Here is a 20,964-nt window from a genome sequence, read left to right as displayed (position 1 = left end):
CATTTTAAATGACAATTGTATTATCTAATGCTATTTTATACATCCTTACTATATTTCTGAATTTTTACATTATTTTATATAAATTGTAATATCTGTTGATGAAAATTTCTACTAATTGATCTTATTTTCCAGTTGGATTATTTGTTCACAACCATTTGTTTTCCCAAACACACTTTAAAATAATTATGATATATTTATAATTATAAAAAATTCTATTAAGATCTTCTTTAATGGAAAGTAAACTTAAAAATTACTTTAGAAGTGATATCTGTTGCAGTATTAGTGGGTTCTTCTAACAGCATAATGCATATTTCCAAAACTGTCAGTTTAGTTTTATACTCTTACATAATTTCATTAAGTGTATTTCTTATATTTACCTAATTTATATCTTCATCTACTTTATGATTTATTCTTCTGCTTTAGACTTTTCCAACTTATGATGGAAGAAATGTTCAACTGTATTAAAAATAAGAATCTAATATTTTGTTTTATTCTACAAAAACTGAGAGCTTTCCTTGTTTCCATTAGAAATTTATTGTTAGAGGTTTATTTACAAGAATTTTAAACACTTACTATACTTATTTTTAATAATAGGTTTCTGCTTATTTTCCTAGATCTCTAAAATATCTAGTATATAATGTGCATAAGTGAATATTCACTCTGTCATTTTTTCTTGTTTTTTATTATTTTAATGATTTAAAATGAATATGTATCTATTTAAAACTGCCCATTACCATAAAATACAAACAAAACTATATTTCAAAACCAAAAATATAAGAGATGCATTTTAAATACTTTTGTGTAAAATAATGAAATTGATTTCCATTTTCTGTAGTAAATACATTTTTAAGTATTATTGATGCTTGAGTGTTATTAAGTGTTATGTAGCTTCCTATTATTGCTACAGATATTTCATATGGACCTCATTTTTTCCCCATGCTTATTCATTCTTGCACTTTTGAAGTCCTTTTCAGGAGTATTTTGTGTCCATAATAATGCTCGATGGAGGGAGTGACAAGTCAGAAACCTGTGATAAGATTACCCTTACCTGGAAATGTTCATATTTACAATGCTCTCAGAATAGTGCTTTACTCATGCTAAGTATTGCATATCTATTCAATTATTCACATATTATGTACTATATTTATTATGTCATAGCCATATTCTGTCATGGTAGCATAAAGCAGTACTTCAGTCATTCATTGGTTAATTTGATTTCTAGCACACAGCAGAATTTCAAGAGTAAGATTTTTGATTCACTTTGAATTTCATTTATATGTACTGATTTACTACACTTGGCTGCCATGTCCTAAATATTAAATAATTTGACATGGATTTCTAATTATCAGTTATTCATAGTTTATTAAAGTAGCTAATGTTGCCTTCATGTAAAAGAAATGGAGATGTTTGTAAAAATTTCCTGCTAAAATGCACTTACCAAATATTGGAATTATTAAAGTGACTGAATTATAATTCTTGAAATTATTAGACTAGGAAAGACTAGATATAGAATTACAAATCTGATCTCACAGGTGGAGGAAAGAAAGAATGTCAATAGCAACAGTATAAATAGATGGTATAGTAAATAGGAATGACAAAGTATAAACTCAAGTTTTAAAAATTCAACTGATTAGACTGTACTTCCTAAGGATACTAAAAGTTTAGCATATATGAGTCAAATGATAAATACTATACTTAAGGCTAGAGGGAAAATGTTAGTTTGCTAAATGATTATTATTCTACCAAAATCATCCAGGCACAAACTCAGTGTGATACTGTTATCATAGTATGGTTTGGTTTATTTACTATGTCCTTTTCATTTGTCACATTGATTTGGAAAACCTATATGTAGTCTCTTAAAATTTTATACCAAGTTTATTATGTAAAAGGTGTCTTTTCTATTTCGTTTCCAAAACTTTTCACTTTCCTTCCAGTTGAATTCCTATATTCTATAACTTCCACTTTAGCAAATATATATAGTCTTATTTTGCTCTTACGTTTTTTTCAAATGGGTTATTTTATTCAAATGAATATATTTTATATCTGTTCAAAACGAAGAGCTTTTCAATGTGCATAATGAAGAGAACAAAAGAAGGTCTGTGTAAGATTATAGAACAGTCCATGGTCCTGGTTCATTCCAAGCTATTTCTTCACATTTTGAGAATAACCACAAAGACAGGGCGGGGTGGGGGAGAGAGAGGGAGCGAGAGTGAGAGCGAGAGAGAGAGAGAGAGAAAGAGAGAGAGAGCAAAGAGAAAATGAATCATCTTGTATTATTGAAATGCACCTGGGACCATCAGCTATTTCTGCATTTTCATTTTTATTTCTTTGAGCTGAGAGTGAACATTTGGAAACAGATTCACCTTGCTAAAATGCAACTTGAGATTCCAGAGATTGCAAGTCAAGTCACACTGTGATGGTCATCAAAATAGTTGATGCAGTAAGAGATGTTCCTAGCGGAAATGTATTCACAATAAATTTTTGATTTTCAGAATTTCAAATACTATTGAATTTATTAACTTCAAGATAAATTTAGAGGCATGAATTTGGGGATATCAAGAATCTAAATGAAGTAAAATGTCCTATTTTTGAAACATGATGTCAAATATATCTTTTGTTCTAAATAAGGTTTTGACAATAAACTTTATATTAAAAATTAAAAAGCAAAAGTTTTTTATTAAAAATACCCAAATTCCTAAAACAGCAGTGAGCAAAAATGGTTGTATATAAGCCAATTCAGGAAAAATTAAATATTTTTGAGCTGCATTTTTCTCATGCATTGGTAACTCATGTTGTATTAACTTAGATTATTAATATAGTCCATTTCTTATTGGACATTTCTTAATAGGTAGTAATATGTGAGATATGGAAACATAAAACATGTTTCTGTTTTAGTCATGTATCCTCTAAATCTGTATATCCCTGTAGAATTTGCTTGTTATGTTTATATAGATTGTATTCATGTTATTTTAGACACAATATTCAGAAAAATGTATTGATATTACTTCTCTCCTTTCAGGAGAAACCTTGACTCAGAGCTATTAAACACTCACTGTCAGAGAACTAAAAGAGTTGGAGCTAAGATAATTTTATCTTATTCAATAGGACCTTTGTGACAACACTCACCAGGCATGAGGAGTCCCAGGATAAGACTCCAGTTATGAACTTTCTTACCTGTGGTCATGGGTCTTCTCTCTCACATGGCGGCCAGAAATAAGTTAGCTGTGCAATAAAAGAAATAACACTCCTGACAATTTCTTTTAAGTACAATGAAATTAATGTTCCTCTGAGCCCATTGGTAACTGTGCATGTTGCTCAGATGGTTTCTGGGTGTCAAAGGCTCTGGACAGCTGGACCTTCAAGACTCTTCTGGAAAAGGTCCTGGAGGCAACTCTGACTTTTACAGTATGTGTCTTTTCAAACATATTGTCTATGTTTGATAAGCTTGGTCATCTTGTGGATTACTAATTGTGTATGATCAATGCTGGTTTTATATAATGTTTTAGATGTACTGTGAGTGTGTGTGTGTCATATAATGTTAACTGATTTAGACCTCAATTTCTTAAGTTACTCCTGTTTCACCATAAGCCATTGCATGAAATGAAATTAAATGCAGAAATATGATGGTTCATTGAATGCTCAGTGGTGCAATAAAAAGAGGACCAATTTATTCCAGAGAATTCTATATTGGAATCTTGATCTTTCAACTTAGTTTGTGATCTTGGGGAGCTTGATAAGCCACTATGAGCCTTTGTTATTTTCACCAAGAAAATGAGAATGATAATTTATAACCTAGTGCTATTGTCAGAATTAAACAAAAAGAATATTTTCTATGATACCAGAAAGATGGTGTTTAATACTAATGTAAATTTTCTGTTGAATGACCTACTATAACAGAAAGTAGTTTTTTTTTTTTTTTTTAATCAGCTAACTGAAGTAAGACATTCAGCTACACATATATTAGGTTGGAAGAACAATTATTTGCTTATGGTGTATTGGTTATTTTCTGTCTGAACTGTCTTTTGCTCTTAAATGCTTAGGAATTAAAAATAAACAACCCAAGAATCAACAATGGCTGTTATTATAATGTTTTGTTCTATCTGTTCTTTTTTTCATCCATGCAATGGGGTTCTTTCTCTGTGCCCTGAGAAATGCCTTCATGACCAACAGGAAAGCTGGCCTGGTCTGGACAATGGATTTGGTTAAGTAATAAGAAAATATTTATAAGTTATTTAGAATACAGCTGAGTGATAAATTGCAAAAAACACATTTTACAGATACAGTCACATAGCTAAACACAAATGAAATTCAAGTTTATAGAAAAAAACAACTAATAATATATCTAATATTATTTCACGAGTAAATGGAAGCAACTTTCAAACCAAAATTTTGAACTAAAATTGGTTTCATATTGAAATAATTTTCTCCTCAAAATATTTTTAGTAATATGTGCTTCTCTGAGAGAAACAAATCTATTTACACTTGAACTAGGTATTTGAACATTTATTTTATACCATTACCTTACAATTTGTGAACTCTAGAAATGTTATTTTATTGACACTGGTAAAGTGCTGGAATAACTAGGTTTTCAGGATTTGAAATTAAAATAATTGTACTGAGTGTGCTGATTACTGGTTCCTAGAATGTAGAAAGGGAAGAAGAAAGCAAGCAAGTTGCTAAGGAAATTAAAGGTTTGCTTTCTCCTTGATATGCCTTATTATCACACTGATTTTTCTGTATGTTTGCTGAAATGTTCTGTTATTTGAGAATTAGTTTATCTGAGTACTTCAATTGTAATTGTGTCTCTAGTATTGATTTCCTAAATACAGGTAATAAACATACTACTGTCGTTGTTCTGTTAACCATAAAAAACAACTGAATAGTAAGTATCCTACCTACTTGGGTTTCCCATAAAGATAATTGAAAGAGACCTTCAAATATTTCCATTAAAAAGTCTTGGTGAATTTTCCCCAGGTTCTAACAAACTATATCAAAATAGAACTCATTTCATGGAAAAAAGGAATCCCACAGCATTTCTTTTTAATAACTGTTCAGCTACAAAATTTTATTGGTATCTTTTTATGTTCCCTCTAGAGGATGTAATGCACAAAAGCATTGCCACGGAACATATAAAATTACAAATGAAATTTATTGTAAAAAGTAGAATGTCTTCTAGACTGGTGTCAGTATTTATTTCATTCATAAACCAAAACTGCAGTATAATATATTCATTGTCAGCAAGTTCATGTGTGTAAATTGCCATCCAATGTTATTGACTGATATAAGACAGATATTGAAAAGACAATTTAAATTTACTCTTCCAAACATAAACTGTTCCACAAAAGCACTGTAAAAACTCCTTCAAGATTTTGGGTTGTGCTTGACATTTATGGTTAACTACATAATTTGGTCGTGTCATAATCCATTGTGTTTGGCAATTTGGCATTAAACGCCTGCAGAGCAGATTGGATCCTCACCACCTCACTAGTAGACAGCTTGAGTCTATGACGAAGCAAGCAAGAGAAAAGATCTAGACGACGCTGACCAGGTGGGGAGAGTTTATTTACACGGTCTCTGATCTCTAGTAGTTGCAAAAGTGCTGAGTCCTGGGATCCCTGAGTATAGGGGTAGTCCAGCTGCAAAATCAGGTCCCGAATTGCTTCAGGGTCAAAGTGCATGCTGTAGCCAAACACTTGAATGTTATTGATTTTCATATAGCCCAGGTTCCGGGAAGGGTCAATAAACTCCAGAGGTTCGTAGTAAATGCTCTCATTGCCATTGGGGCCATTGGACTTGATGCGACTCCTCAGGTAGATGTGTACTGTCTCAAAAAATGTCTTCCATTTGTTCCCCAGAGTTAATGTCCAGTTATAACACTGCAGGGGGAGGTCCAACTTAGTCTGCTCCCAGTCTGGAAAGCTGTTTTCATTCACAGGCATAAACCAGCTCTCAGAGTGGCTGCCTCCGAAGGGATTGATGTAAACAGCCAACACTGGCTCCAAGGTGCTGTTTTTAGTTAAACAAATCTGTAAAGAGAGACCCAAAATCATATGGACCAGACTTGACTTGTACTTATTACTCTTCAAGGTGAGGAGCATCCGCTTACGCCAGGAGGGATCAAACCAGCTATTGAGGCGCATGTCATTGCTGATAAAAATGGCATGGACTTCTATTCGTCTGTCCGTTTTCTGCAGCAGATATTTCATCTCGAGATCTTGCAGGTCAGTTTCAAAGCCAATATAGTGATCTGTAGACTCGGCGACTTCAGGCTTGCAGAGCCCCTGGCTGAGCATGTAGCCGGTGTTGCAGGTGCCGCAGCGGGTGCGGTTGTCTGGTGCGCATGTCAGGCAAGCGGAGGCATCTCCCACTGTGCAGGGCAGGAACGCGGTGCAGACCACCTGGTCGTTCGGACACGTGCACGAGTGCGTCTCTTCTGAAAAGCTGCCTAGGAGGCCGTTCTCATTGCAGTAGAGAAAAGACTGGATGCGAGTAAGCCAGTAAGTTGAGGTTCTAGAAATACAAAACAGAACGAATCTACATAAATACAAAGATATTTTGTGTACTGCAGTAAACCTTAGCTCTGAAATCTTTACTATCATTTCTTCAGGTCGTCTCCAGCCAGTAATTTAAATGAAATAAAAGATTCATAGAGCTCATAATTAGACTATATAATACACACACACACACACACACACACGTGTATGTATATTCCATTTATCACTGAACAAAACAAGATTAGAGCTATACTTGATCTGAACTGCAATACATTTCTAAATATGTGATATCTTCTAAAGAGATTGCATGCTATCTCATTAGTGCACATGGAAGACGATTGTAAATAAAAATGGGTCATTATTATTTTGAAATAACAAGAAGAAGAAAGGTAAGTGGTTTTATCATAAAATATCTGTAGGAGAATTAGAGCATATAAATGGTGATTGTTCATTCATTTACTCTTAGCTTTATAGACCACTAGTGTTGCAGGAAGCATGAATAGAAAGTAAAAGAAAAATGAAAGGAAAACAAACAGCTCTAAATTGTCAATCAGTGCATTTAGATGCTAGGGTTGTCATCAACATTGAAAGAACAAGTACCCACTCAGAGAGATATTAAAACATGTTTGAGTTTCTTCTTACAGGCTGCTCAAGAAAACAGTTGAAAATATCTCATTAAAATCAACAAGCTCCTTCAATAAGGGGTAAGTGTGTTAGTTTAATGTGTTTGATTTGAGTCATTAACTTTTTTTTCTCATCAGGTTAATCATGATTCCTTTTTCAAATCTCACTTTTCCGATTTTCTCACGTTATTTAAACTATTTTGGTGTTTTAAAACCAGTAAAATAATGAGGGAAGAGCAATGGCCTTGTATAATACAATTCCTTGTTTTCAGTTTGTTGCTTTCTCATACTGCATGTATGATCATGGGAAAAGTTGCACAGCCTCTGTAACACACAGTTCTCTCATATGAAAAATGGGAATAGTAATATCTTCCATGTTGAGATTTTGTGAGAAATAAATTAGGGTCAAACTCTATGCATGTACTTAGAATATTGCAAAGTGTCTGTTTCACAGTGGGTATACAACAATTCCATTTTTGGTATTCTTATGCTTTTTTGGTGTTCACATTTAATATATTTTGGATTTCCTGCAATATATATATGCTGTACTCAATCCTTTAAATATCTACTTAGTTTTTCATAGTGCCTTTTTCTGCTTAAGATTTTGTATTGCTGTGTATTTACTTATTTATATTGTTTCTCTCATTACACATAATACCCATTTGCCAAAATCTTGTATGTTTTCTTTCATAGCTACATAACCTGTGCCCAGGAGAATGCCAGGAGATAACAAGCCTTTAATATTTATTGAATATGGAATAAAATGCATGGATTAGCCAAAGGAACATTTTCTTAAGAAGTGTATTTTTAAGTGAAATTTAAACCCTAAACTGAACATTTAATACACTTGGAAACTCCTAGCTCTGAAGTAGCAGGTAGTAAAGTAATACAACACTTTATTTGACATTTGCACAATTAAAAATATACAAAAGCCTTTCTTGTCCAGCTTCTCTAAATGCAACTGTGTTGTAAATACTCAGAATAAAAGAAAAAAATAAATCAAATCTAAGCCAACCATAAGACATTTTCCTTTTAATTATTTCTTATACTGAAAATCACTGATTGAAATCTTAAACCTATTGGATTCATGGTTTGAATATGTCCCCCAAAGTTCATGTGCTGGGAACTTGATTGCTAATGCAGTGATATTGTGAGGTGGTATCTAATGGAATATGATGTGTCCTTGGAGAAATGCCCTCATGAACAGATTAATGCCCTTATCTTGGGAGTTAGTTTCTTATAATTGGGTAAGTTTGGCTCTTGTTTGCTCTCTGTCTTGCCCTCTCTTTGCCCTTCCACCATGAGATGATGCAGCAAAAAGTCCCTCACCAGATGCCAGTCTTTTGATCATGGCTTTCCAGACTCCAGAAACCTGAGCCAATACATTTCTGTTCATTACAATTACCGAGTCTGTGATACTCTCTTATGGCAGCATAAAGTGGACTAAGATAATTCATTTCTGAATTTCTCTAGATACTTTTAAGATAAATTCTCTCAAAAATTCTCCCAAAAGTATGCCCAGTGTGTTGTGAAATAACAAAAATGTGAGGCTATTTGGCACTTCATAAACATTACATCAATATATGAGTGTCTCTGCTACTCTTGCTGTGGTTCCTTGTTTTCTCACCACAGAATATATGTGCAAAAAGCTTCCTATTGCTGGTTTACAAAATACCTTGATTAATCCTTTCTGTATTCAGTCTTAGAATGCAGATGTTAATACTACAGATTCATCATTTACAGTTACTGACATGTTTGTGCCATTTCATTCTTTTTCTCAATCACATTCTTTCCTCCTTTACACCTTCCTTTTTCTTTCTTCCTTTTTTCATTGCTACCTTTCTCTTTCTCTGTCCTCTCCTGTTTTTGCTTCTTTATTCAGTTCTTATTTATGTATATCTAATATAAACTACATAAAATATACATCCTATCCAGATGAAAATTATATTTTCTTCCCCGAAACCAAAGAATTAATTCCTTGAGCCAATTCATCTCCCACTGTAAGCTCTAATCATGTTTCCAAATCATAAGAAGAAAACAAGAAAATGAAATTAATAGACCTAAGGCAAAGATAGGCTCACAAAAGTAGGGCACTGTAGAAAGAATCATTTGGACACTTTAGAAAAGCAAGAACTTTTTCCAGCTTTCTGTCTTTTTTAATCCTTTGCACGTCTGGCAAATACATTATGGAAGGAAAGCATTTCAGCTGTTGGATTTCAGCTTCTTGGGTTTCAGCTCTCATGTATGAATACTGATAATTCAGCATACTGCCAAAGCTCTGGTACCCTGGGACTAAAGAGATAGTATGTAGATTTTCTTACTTGATCCTTTGTGTCCTTTTTCCTCTAGCACCTACCTTTTGACTATTTTGCTACATTCCACAAGGAGGAAATAGATTTTTCAAGAAAGAAGAAATTTAGTTACCTGTTTTTTTCTTTACTCCTTGTGTAATCTTAGTGAAAGCAGCAGTCAAAAATTAAGCAAATTTCAGAATTGTATGATGAATTTTTCACATAGTTGGTTCCCCCACCCAACAAGGTAAAATTTAGCTCCCCTCACTTTATCTTAAAACTGTAAAAGAATTTTCGAGACAAATGTCCTAACAATTCAAAATTAGTTTGTATCAGGTGTATTTCCACTTTCTTTTTATGCTTAAGTACTAACACAAATAAAAGAAGCCACATTTTATTCATGTATACACGTTCGTTAGACACACTATTTATGGTCTACTTGGGCTAAGGATTGCGACCACATGGGTGGCAAGTAGGTCTTCTGTTGTTTTTTATAAAACATGTGGCAATATTCCTGGCATCTGCTTAATAATGCTTCAGTAAACATTCTAAATAAAAGAAGGAAAAAAGGAAGGGAGAAAGAAGACAGAGAGAAATTAAGGAAAGGGGAGGGATAAATACATTATAGTGAAGGAACTACAGATTATGGAGGAACAGAAGAAGAAAACTAGAATGCAAACTTTAAAAAAGCAATTGACATGATAAATACCATGATTTGGACCAATTCAAGGATATAGAGAATCTTTATCTATCAGGAAGAGTTTACGTTTTGAAAATAATTCCTCAAAAATCTTTTAGGCAAAAGAATTATGAGCAGAAAAATACCTTCTGGAGTTCACTTAAAATTTAATTGGAAAAATTAATCATTAGCTAAAAGGTCATTAATGTTTATATCACTGAGAAATCATGTGACATACTAGTTTGAAGTGTTTAGACAGCTGTTTATTCTAGTCATCTTTGTTCAATCTATAATATTTTCCATTTATTTAAGATTTGCTTTTCTCCACAGGGTACACATTATACATGTGTCGAAAGAGGACTAGAGTAGGAGTGTGAATATCTGACTTCACAGCCATACTTTACCCTGTGACCTGTGACAAGTTACTTGGCCTCTTTAACCTTCAGCAGAAGCTTTGGAATTCAAGCAAATATTTGTTCAAATTATGATTCTGCATGACTGTGGACTATCAATAGCTTTCTGGGTCCCAGTGTGTTGAACTGTGATTTCACTTGCTGATCTGTTGCCAGGATGAAAGGATGTAACACGTAAAACCCACCTACGACAGAGTCTTACACTTGGTAAATGCTCATAATGAAACAACATGAATGAAATGTTTGACTATACATTTTTTTGTTTTAATTAAAATCAACTTAAGATATGATTATTTCTCTCATTAAAGATGTTAGGTATGATTGGTGAACCAAGTTCCTGGGCCCCACCCCAGACATAAGAATTTCTAGGAGTAGGATTCAGGAATCTCATGTTAAAATATGCAGTCCCAGAGAACTATTATGTATACACAGAGGTTGCAAGGTCCATTATGTATGTAAATCAACAACCCAAAACTGTTATTAGGGATTCCTTAAATACCAGCTAACCATCAATATGGAGGAATATGTCTACAAGAAGGTAAGGAAAAGTTGAAAGTTCTGTAGAGAAGAGGACAACAGCAGATGGCTTTTAATTTATATGCATTTTGGGGCTCTGTGGCAACTATGTACAATAAAATTTATAAACTGTAGTAGAAATTTTACACATAAGAAGAATAAGCCACACACTAAAGCCTATCATAATACATCACTTCTGTTCTGGTCCAGTAATATTAACTGTTTGGTGAACATCTCTCATGTCTGGGGCAAGTCACTTTTTTTTTCAAATTTCATCTCCTTTCAGTAGTTTGTAAATGCTAACCCCCTTTTAAAATTTGAATACAATTGAAACTTATCAATTTTAATGACTTAGTTACATATCTATTAAGCATTAGAATAAAGACAAACTCAGAGGAAAAAATCTAAATATTATTTTTTAAATATGTGTTGAAAGTTTTGTTTCACAGAATAACGGAGTGAGGGAGGGGGCAGATGGAAGCACTTAACAACCTCAGGGAAAAGTCATTTATTGCCATAGCAGGACAACATCAAAGATACAATAACTTTTTATTGTGATGTAACATTTAGGTTCTTGAGTGACAATACACTATATTGGCTTAAGATCATTTTCTTAGGAGCCAGACTGTCCACTTCGAATCCTGTTCATTTACTTCACCTGGAAAATAGGAATTAAATATAGGGTTGTGCTAAGAATTAAAGCACAGTTGCAGGTCAAGCATATAAAAGAATGCCTGTGCACAGAATAAACAGGAAATAAATGTAAACTCGTATTCCTATTATGAATGTTATTCCTACTATCATCTTTTAAAGAAATATTGTGGCATTTTATTTATTATAGCCACTTTTTTTTTCTCAGAAGATGGAACATTTCGTTTTATCTTCAACAATTCATGCACTCATGCATAGTATTACACTATATCCCTGTGTTTCACCTTTTTAAAAATAGATGCCATTTTAATAACACGATCAAGACTCTATTTAAATATACTTGTATGACCTCTTTGTGATCCTTTTGAAACCCTCAAAAATATGCAAAACAATATTGCTCAAATTCAGGACAGACATTCTAGATGTGTAACGCTTTGCACTGAAGTATTAGAACATATGTTGGTAGAAAAACAATTACCTCGTCTCATGGTTAAATCCGCTCTGAGCAGTAATAATCTTATTTCAAAGGTCCCTTATTCCAATCTTCTAATCCTTTATTGCTCTCCAAATCTGTGCAACGTGGATCCAAACTTTAAAACCTCAACAATATAATTTCAGAATCTTTTTGAAGTTAAAGATTAGCACTTTTTTATGGTTAGGCTATTTTATTTCAGCCTTCGTAGATTTGTTATTCTCAGACGTGAATACTTTAAACATAAATTTGGAATTAGGCATCCACAGCCATTTAAGCAAGCATAAGCTGATTATTAGCTCAGTCACAGACAGATAAAACCAAATAAAATTCTGTCACTGTCTCTCTAGACTCTTGCTGTGGCCATCTCAGTTTTGGCAGCATTGCCTGGGGCTGATGTTGACACTCCTAACACACAACAGTTTCACTCTTGGAAATACTTTTACACTCTGAGAAAGGGAAATGTCACTTTCAAAGATCCCTCAACTTTGAGTCTCTCAAGAAAGTACACACACACATACACATACACACACACACACACACACTTTATTAACCTAAATTCAATTATCTACTAATAATTTTGCCTTGCAAGAAGGCAATGAATAAGTGCGTGAAGCAGTTGAATGTGTAGGTTATATTTTAAAGATAATATTAGCTGATGTTAACATTCATTGAGCTTTTCTCATGTGCACAGTTATATTAAAAGGATTATTTCATTGTCACAACTCTCACTACTCCCTGATATAAGTGTGCTTGTTATCCTAACTTATAAATAAACACACAAGTTTTAAAAAGTTTAAATAACTAGAACCTGTCCAAGATCTAGCAGCTAGTAAGTGTCAGAGCTAAAGGTATATCCCTGGTCTCTATTTCTCCAGAATCACAGCTTCTTATCATCATGAACTGATGTAATTCAAATAATTTATTATTTCATCTGGTTAAGTGGTGTACACAGAAAAATCTGCTTACTTCTCAGAGAGCTATAGAAATTTTCTGTCCACATCTATGCTGCATTTGACAATATAGTTCAAAAAATCAATAGATAAATCTCTCTTCCACTTACAACATAAAATATAAAAAAAAACACATCAACATTCAAAGTGAGAAACATGAGGCACACAAAGATAAACACAATTACTTTTCTGGAAGTAAAAAAAAATACCAAAAATAACATGTATTTAAAAAATTAGCATACACATGCAATTTTCTATCAAAAATTACTTACTGTCAATTGAAATATATTTTTCACTAAATCTTATACATTAAAAAGGTTTAAAAATTATTATTATAGGCAAGTTCATGCTGTTAAGTGGTTAGTGTGATTGAGGAATATGGATACATGCAACTATTTTGCAAATAGGAGCCATCAGGCCTCTCCTACGTTCTTTTATAACATCCTGGTATTCACCCCCCCATAATATTTATTACACCAGGTCACTATTATCAACCCAGCTACATCATTTGTATCCTGTGAGAGAAAACAACTATATACACACACATATATATATATATAATGCAAATGATTATATATATAAAACATATGTTTATTTCACAATTTTATTATCATAAGGTCCCTAAATCAGTTTACAGTGTTTATGTTTAAATCTTTGCATTACAACCTCCAAAACCCTTATTGCTCTTAAAATCTCTGCATTATGAATTCAAATTTGAAAATCTTAAAAATTTTAAGGATTTTAAAAGTATAATATTATTTTTGAAAGGTCATTTCATTTCATCCTTCATAGATCTGTTCATCTGTGACCCTAATATTTGAAAGTAAATATAAATTTGATATGAATAAATACTTTAATTAACAACATAGAGAGGAAGCTAGAAAAGCAAATGCAGACCTGAACTAGGAATGTCCTTGTTTGTAAAGGATTTTAAAAAAAATGTATTTAATACTTTTTTCTTACTACCCAGTGAGTGGTAGACATTTTAAAACCTGGACTTTTTTTCATAATATCTGTTTTTCTTTAAAATATGTTTCATGACCAATTTCCCATCAGTTTAAAGACAAGTTAATACATTTTTCTTGTTGAACATTGAAAACCTGGAAACAAATGAAATTGTATCATTTAGATAATTTAATGAAATTTCAGTGTGCTTCTAAAAGTGGTACAATTTAGCATCCCTCCAAACCAAATGTTTCTGGACTCACTATTTTTTCTCTTTTTACAATCATCGTTGTTGTTCTCAATGCTGAATATCAGCTCATTCTTTTGTGTCTCAATTAAAGCAAGAATTTGGTTTCTGAAAATCTTGAGTGTAGTTTTTTAAAAATAGTTTCATTAGATTTGTATTGCCAATCTAATCTACTTAAATTGATCCATTTCTGATTGCATGACACCCCAATACCTTTCATATAAAAATGTAAATTATGTTGAAGCCTTTACATTCTGACAACATCTAGTTGTCATTACTCAATAAAATATTTTCTTCAAAGCCTTTACATTCTGACAACATCTAGCTGTCATTACTCAATAACATATTTTCCACACTTACAAATCTGTCCTTGTTACCCTCCTAAATATGTCATGTACAATTTCAACTACATGGAATTTTCTTTTACAGAATCAAATGGCCTTTTTCCTCTGCTTAGCCAGCTCAGGATTTAAATTCAATTTTTCTTACCCTAAATGATCTTCCTTAACAATCTAACTTACAATGACTTACTTTTTTGGACAAGTGTATTAATTATTATTTGTATCGCTGTATTTGTAATTAAGCCCTCTATAACAATATAGTGTTGTGTAATAGATTCTTATCTAGTGATTTCAACAAAAATATACCATTCCTGATAGTATCTGTGTTTGTCTATATGTTAGCTTTCCTAATTGGAGTGTAATCTCCTAAGAAAGAAGAAAATGTATATTGTTACACTAGAATCCTTAGAGACTAACAAAGTGCCTTTTCTCCCAACCCCTCCAAACAAAATTGCTAGATCAAAATTGACCTGGACTTACGTTGGTGAGAAAATGTAACAGTGAACTCTCTTAAAAATTCTCTTACTGGGGAAAATCAAATAATTATGGCACTGAATTTTTTTTAATGAATTTATGATCTGGACAATAATAATCTGATTTCTGGTATTGTAAGTCATGTGACAGCTATGTCATCAAATAACATGGCATTCTAGACTCTATATTATTGTTTAGGAGTTTCATAGACTAAAATGTAATTTCAAAATGGATCATCTTTAAAATGCTAATGTAGATGGAAATACTGAAGCTGAATAGTTGTCAGAAACTGGGCCATTAAAAAACAAAACAAAACAAAAAACACCAAGATAATATCACCTTCTAGGAATCCTTGATAGGTGAACTTCATTGATCAAAAATGTCACCCAAGTCACACTTACAATGCAAGAGCTTTATATTAACATTTTCTAGTGCTTGAAATAAAATTCTGAACTCAGAATCATAACTGCATTAATAGAGATACCACAAAATCACCAGGAAATAATAGGTTATGTGGCCCTTACAAATGTTACCTCTTATGAGCATAAGCAAATCTTGTGTGTGTGTGTGCACACTCTGGTATAAAATTTGTACAATGGTTTAAGGAATGACAATTCATAACTTTAAAAGTCGGCTCATTTAAAATACTAATAGAAACAGTAAAATGTGGTCCTATTTCACCTGACTTTGCTTTTCAGGAAGAAGAGTACATAGGTATTATCTCCTAATTTTTCTAACAATTTAATATTACATTATGTTTGCAGAAAATAAAATCAGAATGTATCAAATGACTGTTCTAAAGACAGAAGCAATTTAGTATGCCTAGCCATCTTTGGCCACATTATTTTCCAGATGAGACTACAAACAATGATGAATTAACTTAAATTACTATCTCACATCTACATAGAAAACAAATATTTAATCCTTGGTTTTCCAGACAAAGTTACAAAATGTAGACCATCTCCCTCACCTCAGTGACAAGACTTCTCACTAACCAAAATATCATCTGATTGGAAAAAAAAAAAAATGAGTCTCTTTGGATGATATCAGCAATGACACAAACCAAATAGGTATTCAAAATACACTGTTCTCTCTTACTTGTGGGGTAAACCACAACAATACAAATGAGAGCCTTTTATCAGCTGGCAGGACGATAGAGATTTGTGTTACTTGAAGAGCTTCGCCTGTTCAGTTAGCAGGGAGAAAATCCATAAGTTTTTTCCTTAGTGTTTCTAGTTCAGCATTAATGTAATTTTTGAACAGTAAATCCACTTTGAAATCATTTGGATATCAGATATTATTGTTTTTTTGTTTACAAAGTTATGTTAACTTATCTTTATTTTTGTATTCAGGTATTGCTTTTATCATGTGTTGTCTTTTGATATTAAAATGATTCTTTGGAGGATAAAAAGAAGCCACATCATATGTAAATAATTGCTAAAACCATGATATGAAAAGTTTCATTTTTTCCTATATTTACATATGATATGTAGATTAAATACCTGTTCAAACAAAAATAGTTTGACCTTATAAAATCATATATAATTATCAAGCCAAGGATTAACAAAAGTCATTCTAGACATAGTTTACCAGATCTTCAGTATGCACCTACTAGAGGTCTGAGTCACAATCTCTCCAGTATTCAGAGCCATCAACCTATTGACACATTCCTCATGTACACCGTAAAGTAATAATCATAAGTATACAATGTGATGGCTAAGTTTTGGTATCAACTTCACTGGATTGGGGATACGCAGATAGCTGGAAAAGCATCATTTCTGGGTATGCCTGTGAGGGTGTTTCCCAAAGAGATTACCATTGGAATCAGTGGACTGAATAAAGAAGATGTGCTCTCACCCAATGTGGGCAGACACCTTCTAGTCCAGTGAGGACCTGGATAGAACAAAATGTCAGAGGAAAAGCAAACTCATTCATACTCTCTTCTAGAGCTGGCAAGCTCTTTTTTTTTCCCTGCCCTTGGACATCTGAATTTCAGGTTCTCCAGCCTTTGGACTCCAAGACTTGGACAAGTAGTCCCTCAGGTTCTCAGGCCTTCAGTCTCAGACTGAGAGTTACACTATTGGCTTCTCTGGTTCAGAGGCTTTCAGATTTGGACTGAGCCTCATGACTGGATTCTCTGGTTCTCCAGCTTGCAGGTGATCAACTGTGGGTCTTCTCAGCCTCTATAATCATGTAAGTCCATTCCTCTAATAAGTCCCCTTTCATATGTGTGTATGTATATCTGTATATATCTATTCTATTGACTCTGTCTCTCTGGAGAACCCTGACTAATACAATAAAGAGAACTCACTATGTACACGATGGGCTATGAAACATTTTTTGTATATTAATGCTTACTTAGCCTTTGCAACCAATACGTGTGGTGAATGCTATAATTGTCTCCAGTTGTAAGTAGGGAGAGTAAGGTACACCGGATACCTCATAAGTTACAGGACAGTCTGTCTCGGAAAATGGGGTAGAACTCATGCTCTCAACCACTCTATTATCGATCATGTTACTAGCACAAGAAAGGCACATAAAATATTGTGAAAAAAATATTGAGAAAAGATATTTTTCTAGGTAATTATAATCTCACACCCTTCTAAGGTGAGAGTTGTCTGAAACGTTTTAGGCAGCCCAGATAAGCTTTGGAAAAAAACGTGAGCTGCTCTACTTTCTCTGGATGAAGCAACACAAAGTAAGATGGGCATGTAACTCATACTGGCATTTTAATATCATCATGATATTTTATAGTTTCTCTATAGTTTAGCCAAGTACACTCTACTAAAACACATATATCATAGAGTATGTTAAAGCCAGATGACTGTGGGAGTCCTGTAGTATAAATGGAATTCTGAAGTGACTTGAATCAGGATATCTCAGACCTTCTATTCAACCAGCCTAAAAACTGAGAAAGGGTCAACTCACCTCAGCTGATGTTTTTGGCCATTAGGAATAGATTTTTAGGTTACATCTATATTCCATGAAAAAAAAATTACAAAAACTGAATGGACACAGGGCTAAAACCAAGTAGCCTTTGATTTTGGAAATTAAATTATTATGTAAACCCTTTGAATCACAATGCATGATTCTTCCAGCACAAGATAAACTTGTCAAAAAACTATCATGAACCAGAATACACTGTTTTATTAAAACTTTAATTGGATCACGTGGTCAGGAGATTGAGATCATCCTGGCTAACACGGTGAAATCCCGTCTCTACTAAAGATACAAAAAATTAGCCGGGCATGGTGTTGGGCGCCTGTAATCCCAGCTAGTCAGGAGGCTGAGGCAGGAGAATGGCGTGAACCTGGGAGGCGGAGCTTGCAGTGAGCCGAGAGCAGGCCACTGCACTCCAGCCCGGGCAACAGAGCAAGACTACTCCATGTAAAAAAAAAAAAAGAACTTTAGAACTTTAATTGGGACAGAGGGGAAGGGAATTACTTTGGACTTGATGGTAATCACCTCCTTATTTAAATAGTTTACTCAAAATATTTCTATTCTCTTTTTAATTAGTAGGTCATCTTTATATATATTGAAGTGTTACAGTATCTGGTTGTGTAAGGGGCAAAGGGAATCTGAGGAGGTAAGTGAGAAACAGCAACGTGATATGTAATTTAAGAGTGGGTGCGTTATTTGCCATTGGTGCCTATGCAATATTCACAGGTCTATTATTCTTGCTAATAGGACCTTGATTTTCTTCAACACAATGTGCCAAAATAAAACAACTTTTCCAGTTTCCCTTAGAGTTAGAGGTAGCTATGTTGCACAGTTCTGAAGCAAACAGAAGTCTAATGTGGGAGAGTCTTGCATTGCTTCTTACTCCTTAAGTCAACAGACATGGCTCACTCTACTACCTTCTGCTACTCACCCTGAAAACGGACATGAGGTCTCAAGCTGCAGGAGCCATCTTGCCGTTTCAAAGCCACAAACATAAGGAAACTTGAGGGGAAAGGAGGGTAAATCATGGATAATTGGCCCTGAAATCAAGTTGAGGGACCATTGGAAGCAATTTCTTCCTATATTAAAAAGAAAAATTAAGAACCTTCTGTGAATGGAGATTGGAGGACTGGAGGAGTGTTCCAGGGGTGAAACAACTTGAATGGATTTGCATACTGAGTCTCAGAAAAGTGTTTAGAGGAAGATATATCAGAAACTAACTTGTTTTTAGCAACTCTAAAATGAAAGCCAAGCAAGCCAAATATTTTGAACTTTTGTGGAATAAATAGATAAAAGGGTGAAAATCTGAAAGAGGAAGTTGAGCCTATTGACTAAACGGACAGGTGATTTTCTTTCACCAAACAGAGTAAAAACATATAACAATACAACAATCAAAAAAAGTAGTAACAACATGGGAGAGAATGTGGAGGTTTCAAGCATGACTGGTTATACCTGAAAGCTTTTTAGTGCTTGTTGAAGATAAAACCTGGAGGCATGTAAAGAAAAGGCTTTTAAAAATTAAGTATGTGTTTTCAGGCTCAGCAATCCATATCACAGTGTTCCTGCAACAATGTCAAATTAATGTTGAGAGTATATGCTTTTTGCTTGATTTATAAGGATATATTCTAATGTCAAATAATGATAGAATATTAACTGAAATGAGACTGAAATCATTAAATACTTCTATGCATTAGTATATTATGAATCCCTTGACCATGGCACCACAGGAGGCAAGTAGCATAGACTCTGTCTTTCACAATGCTATTTTGTTTTTGCACTGAAAAGCTTAGAAAAATACATTTACAGTGTTGGATTATGAAAAATCAATTTGTAAATTAATAAGTACACACTGAATTTTTAATCCAATGTGTACTTTTTCCTTTTCTATAGAATCAAAAGTCTCCCTTCAGTGTCTTCTTAACTGTATTTGGATTCTTGTAAGGAATATTTTATTCCTCATTTTAGTTTATTCCCACATAAATCACTCCAGTAAATGATATGAAACTCAGCATGTCCCTAGTCCCCTAAATTGGAAGAAACCTGACACATATATCAATGCCTTAAGTTGTTTTGGTGAGAATTGTACTGAAACATTACATTCCCCAGGAAAGAACTCAGGATTAAATCAAACCTACTTTCATTTCAGTATTCAAAGCACAGGGCTTCATGTTAAGAGAAAATGATGTAGTTCTTTTTCTTCATGAAAGCATTATTGAATGGTACAAACTTTCAGCTATAAAATAAACTGTGGGGGGTGAATGCATAGTATGGATGGTGAAGGATGTTTTAATTAACTAGATTGTGATAACTGTTGATACTACACAGTGTTATGCATATCAAATTATATTGTACACCTTGAATATGTACAAATATTACCAATTAAATATTTTAAGATAATAAAAAAGCAATAATCAATTGATTATTATTATAACCATGGTCATAGTCCCTATGTACTAATTATTATTCTCCCACTCCTCCTCATCCTTAATTAATAATTGATTAAGTCAATTGATTATCATTCTCCCACTCCTCCTCATCCTCCCTCTCCCTTAACTTGTCCTGCTGCTCCTCCTTCTTCTTCCTAACCATCTTTGGACAATTATGCAATGTCACTTGAGTTTATTATCTTTATTTAGAGAGGGCGAAGATTGTGGAACATAAAGTTCTGAAACAACTTGTCAGTCCCATTGCCGAAAAGTCAGTCCATTTAAAATATATGGACAAAGAAGAACATAATCCCAATCTTTCACAGAATTATGCTAATTAGTTAACCAAACAGCATGTGTCTCCTTTAAGGAGACGTTAAGTAAGTTTCTGTACCTTTACCCATTTCCAGACATCTGGAATTACTGAAAAATAGAGTTGAGTCAAAATAAGTCAAAATTAGGTAGAACTATACTCTTGTTTATAAATGAGAAAGCTGAA

The 20,964-nt window shown here is 33.4% G+C and overlaps 1 protein-coding gene across 4 annotated transcripts in view; it reads right to left on the bottom strand.

Annotated features, from left to right (window-relative positions):
* Positions 1-5,130: 5,130 nt before the first annotated feature.
* The window catches only part of BRINP3 (BMP/retinoic acid inducible neural specific 3), a 378,132-nt gene continuing 362,298 nt past the window's right edge, over positions 5,131-20,964 (bottom strand). For 3 of the 4 annotated variants that reach the window (XM_030818732.1, XM_030818731.1, XM_030818734.1), the window contains one exon: positions 5,359-6,510. In XM_030818732.1, the coding sequence (XP_030674592.1) occupies positions 5,394-6,510 (1,117 nt within the window). In that variant the 3' untranslated portion in view covers positions 5,359-5,393. Of the gene's footprint in view, positions 6,511-20,964 lie in introns of all 4 variants that reach the window. The other variant, XM_003264480.4, reaches the window with a different exon arrangement.

The sequence above is a fragment of the Nomascus leucogenys genome, chromosome 9 (assembly GCF_006542625.1).
Source record: "Nomascus leucogenys isolate Asia chromosome 9, Asia_NLE_v1, whole genome shotgun sequence".
Taxonomy (NCBI): Eukaryota; Metazoa; Chordata; class Mammalia; order Primates; family Hylobatidae; genus Nomascus; species Nomascus leucogenys.
The sequence above is the reverse complement of the archived record's forward strand: the minus strand, read 5'-3'. Positions and strand labels throughout refer to the sequence as shown.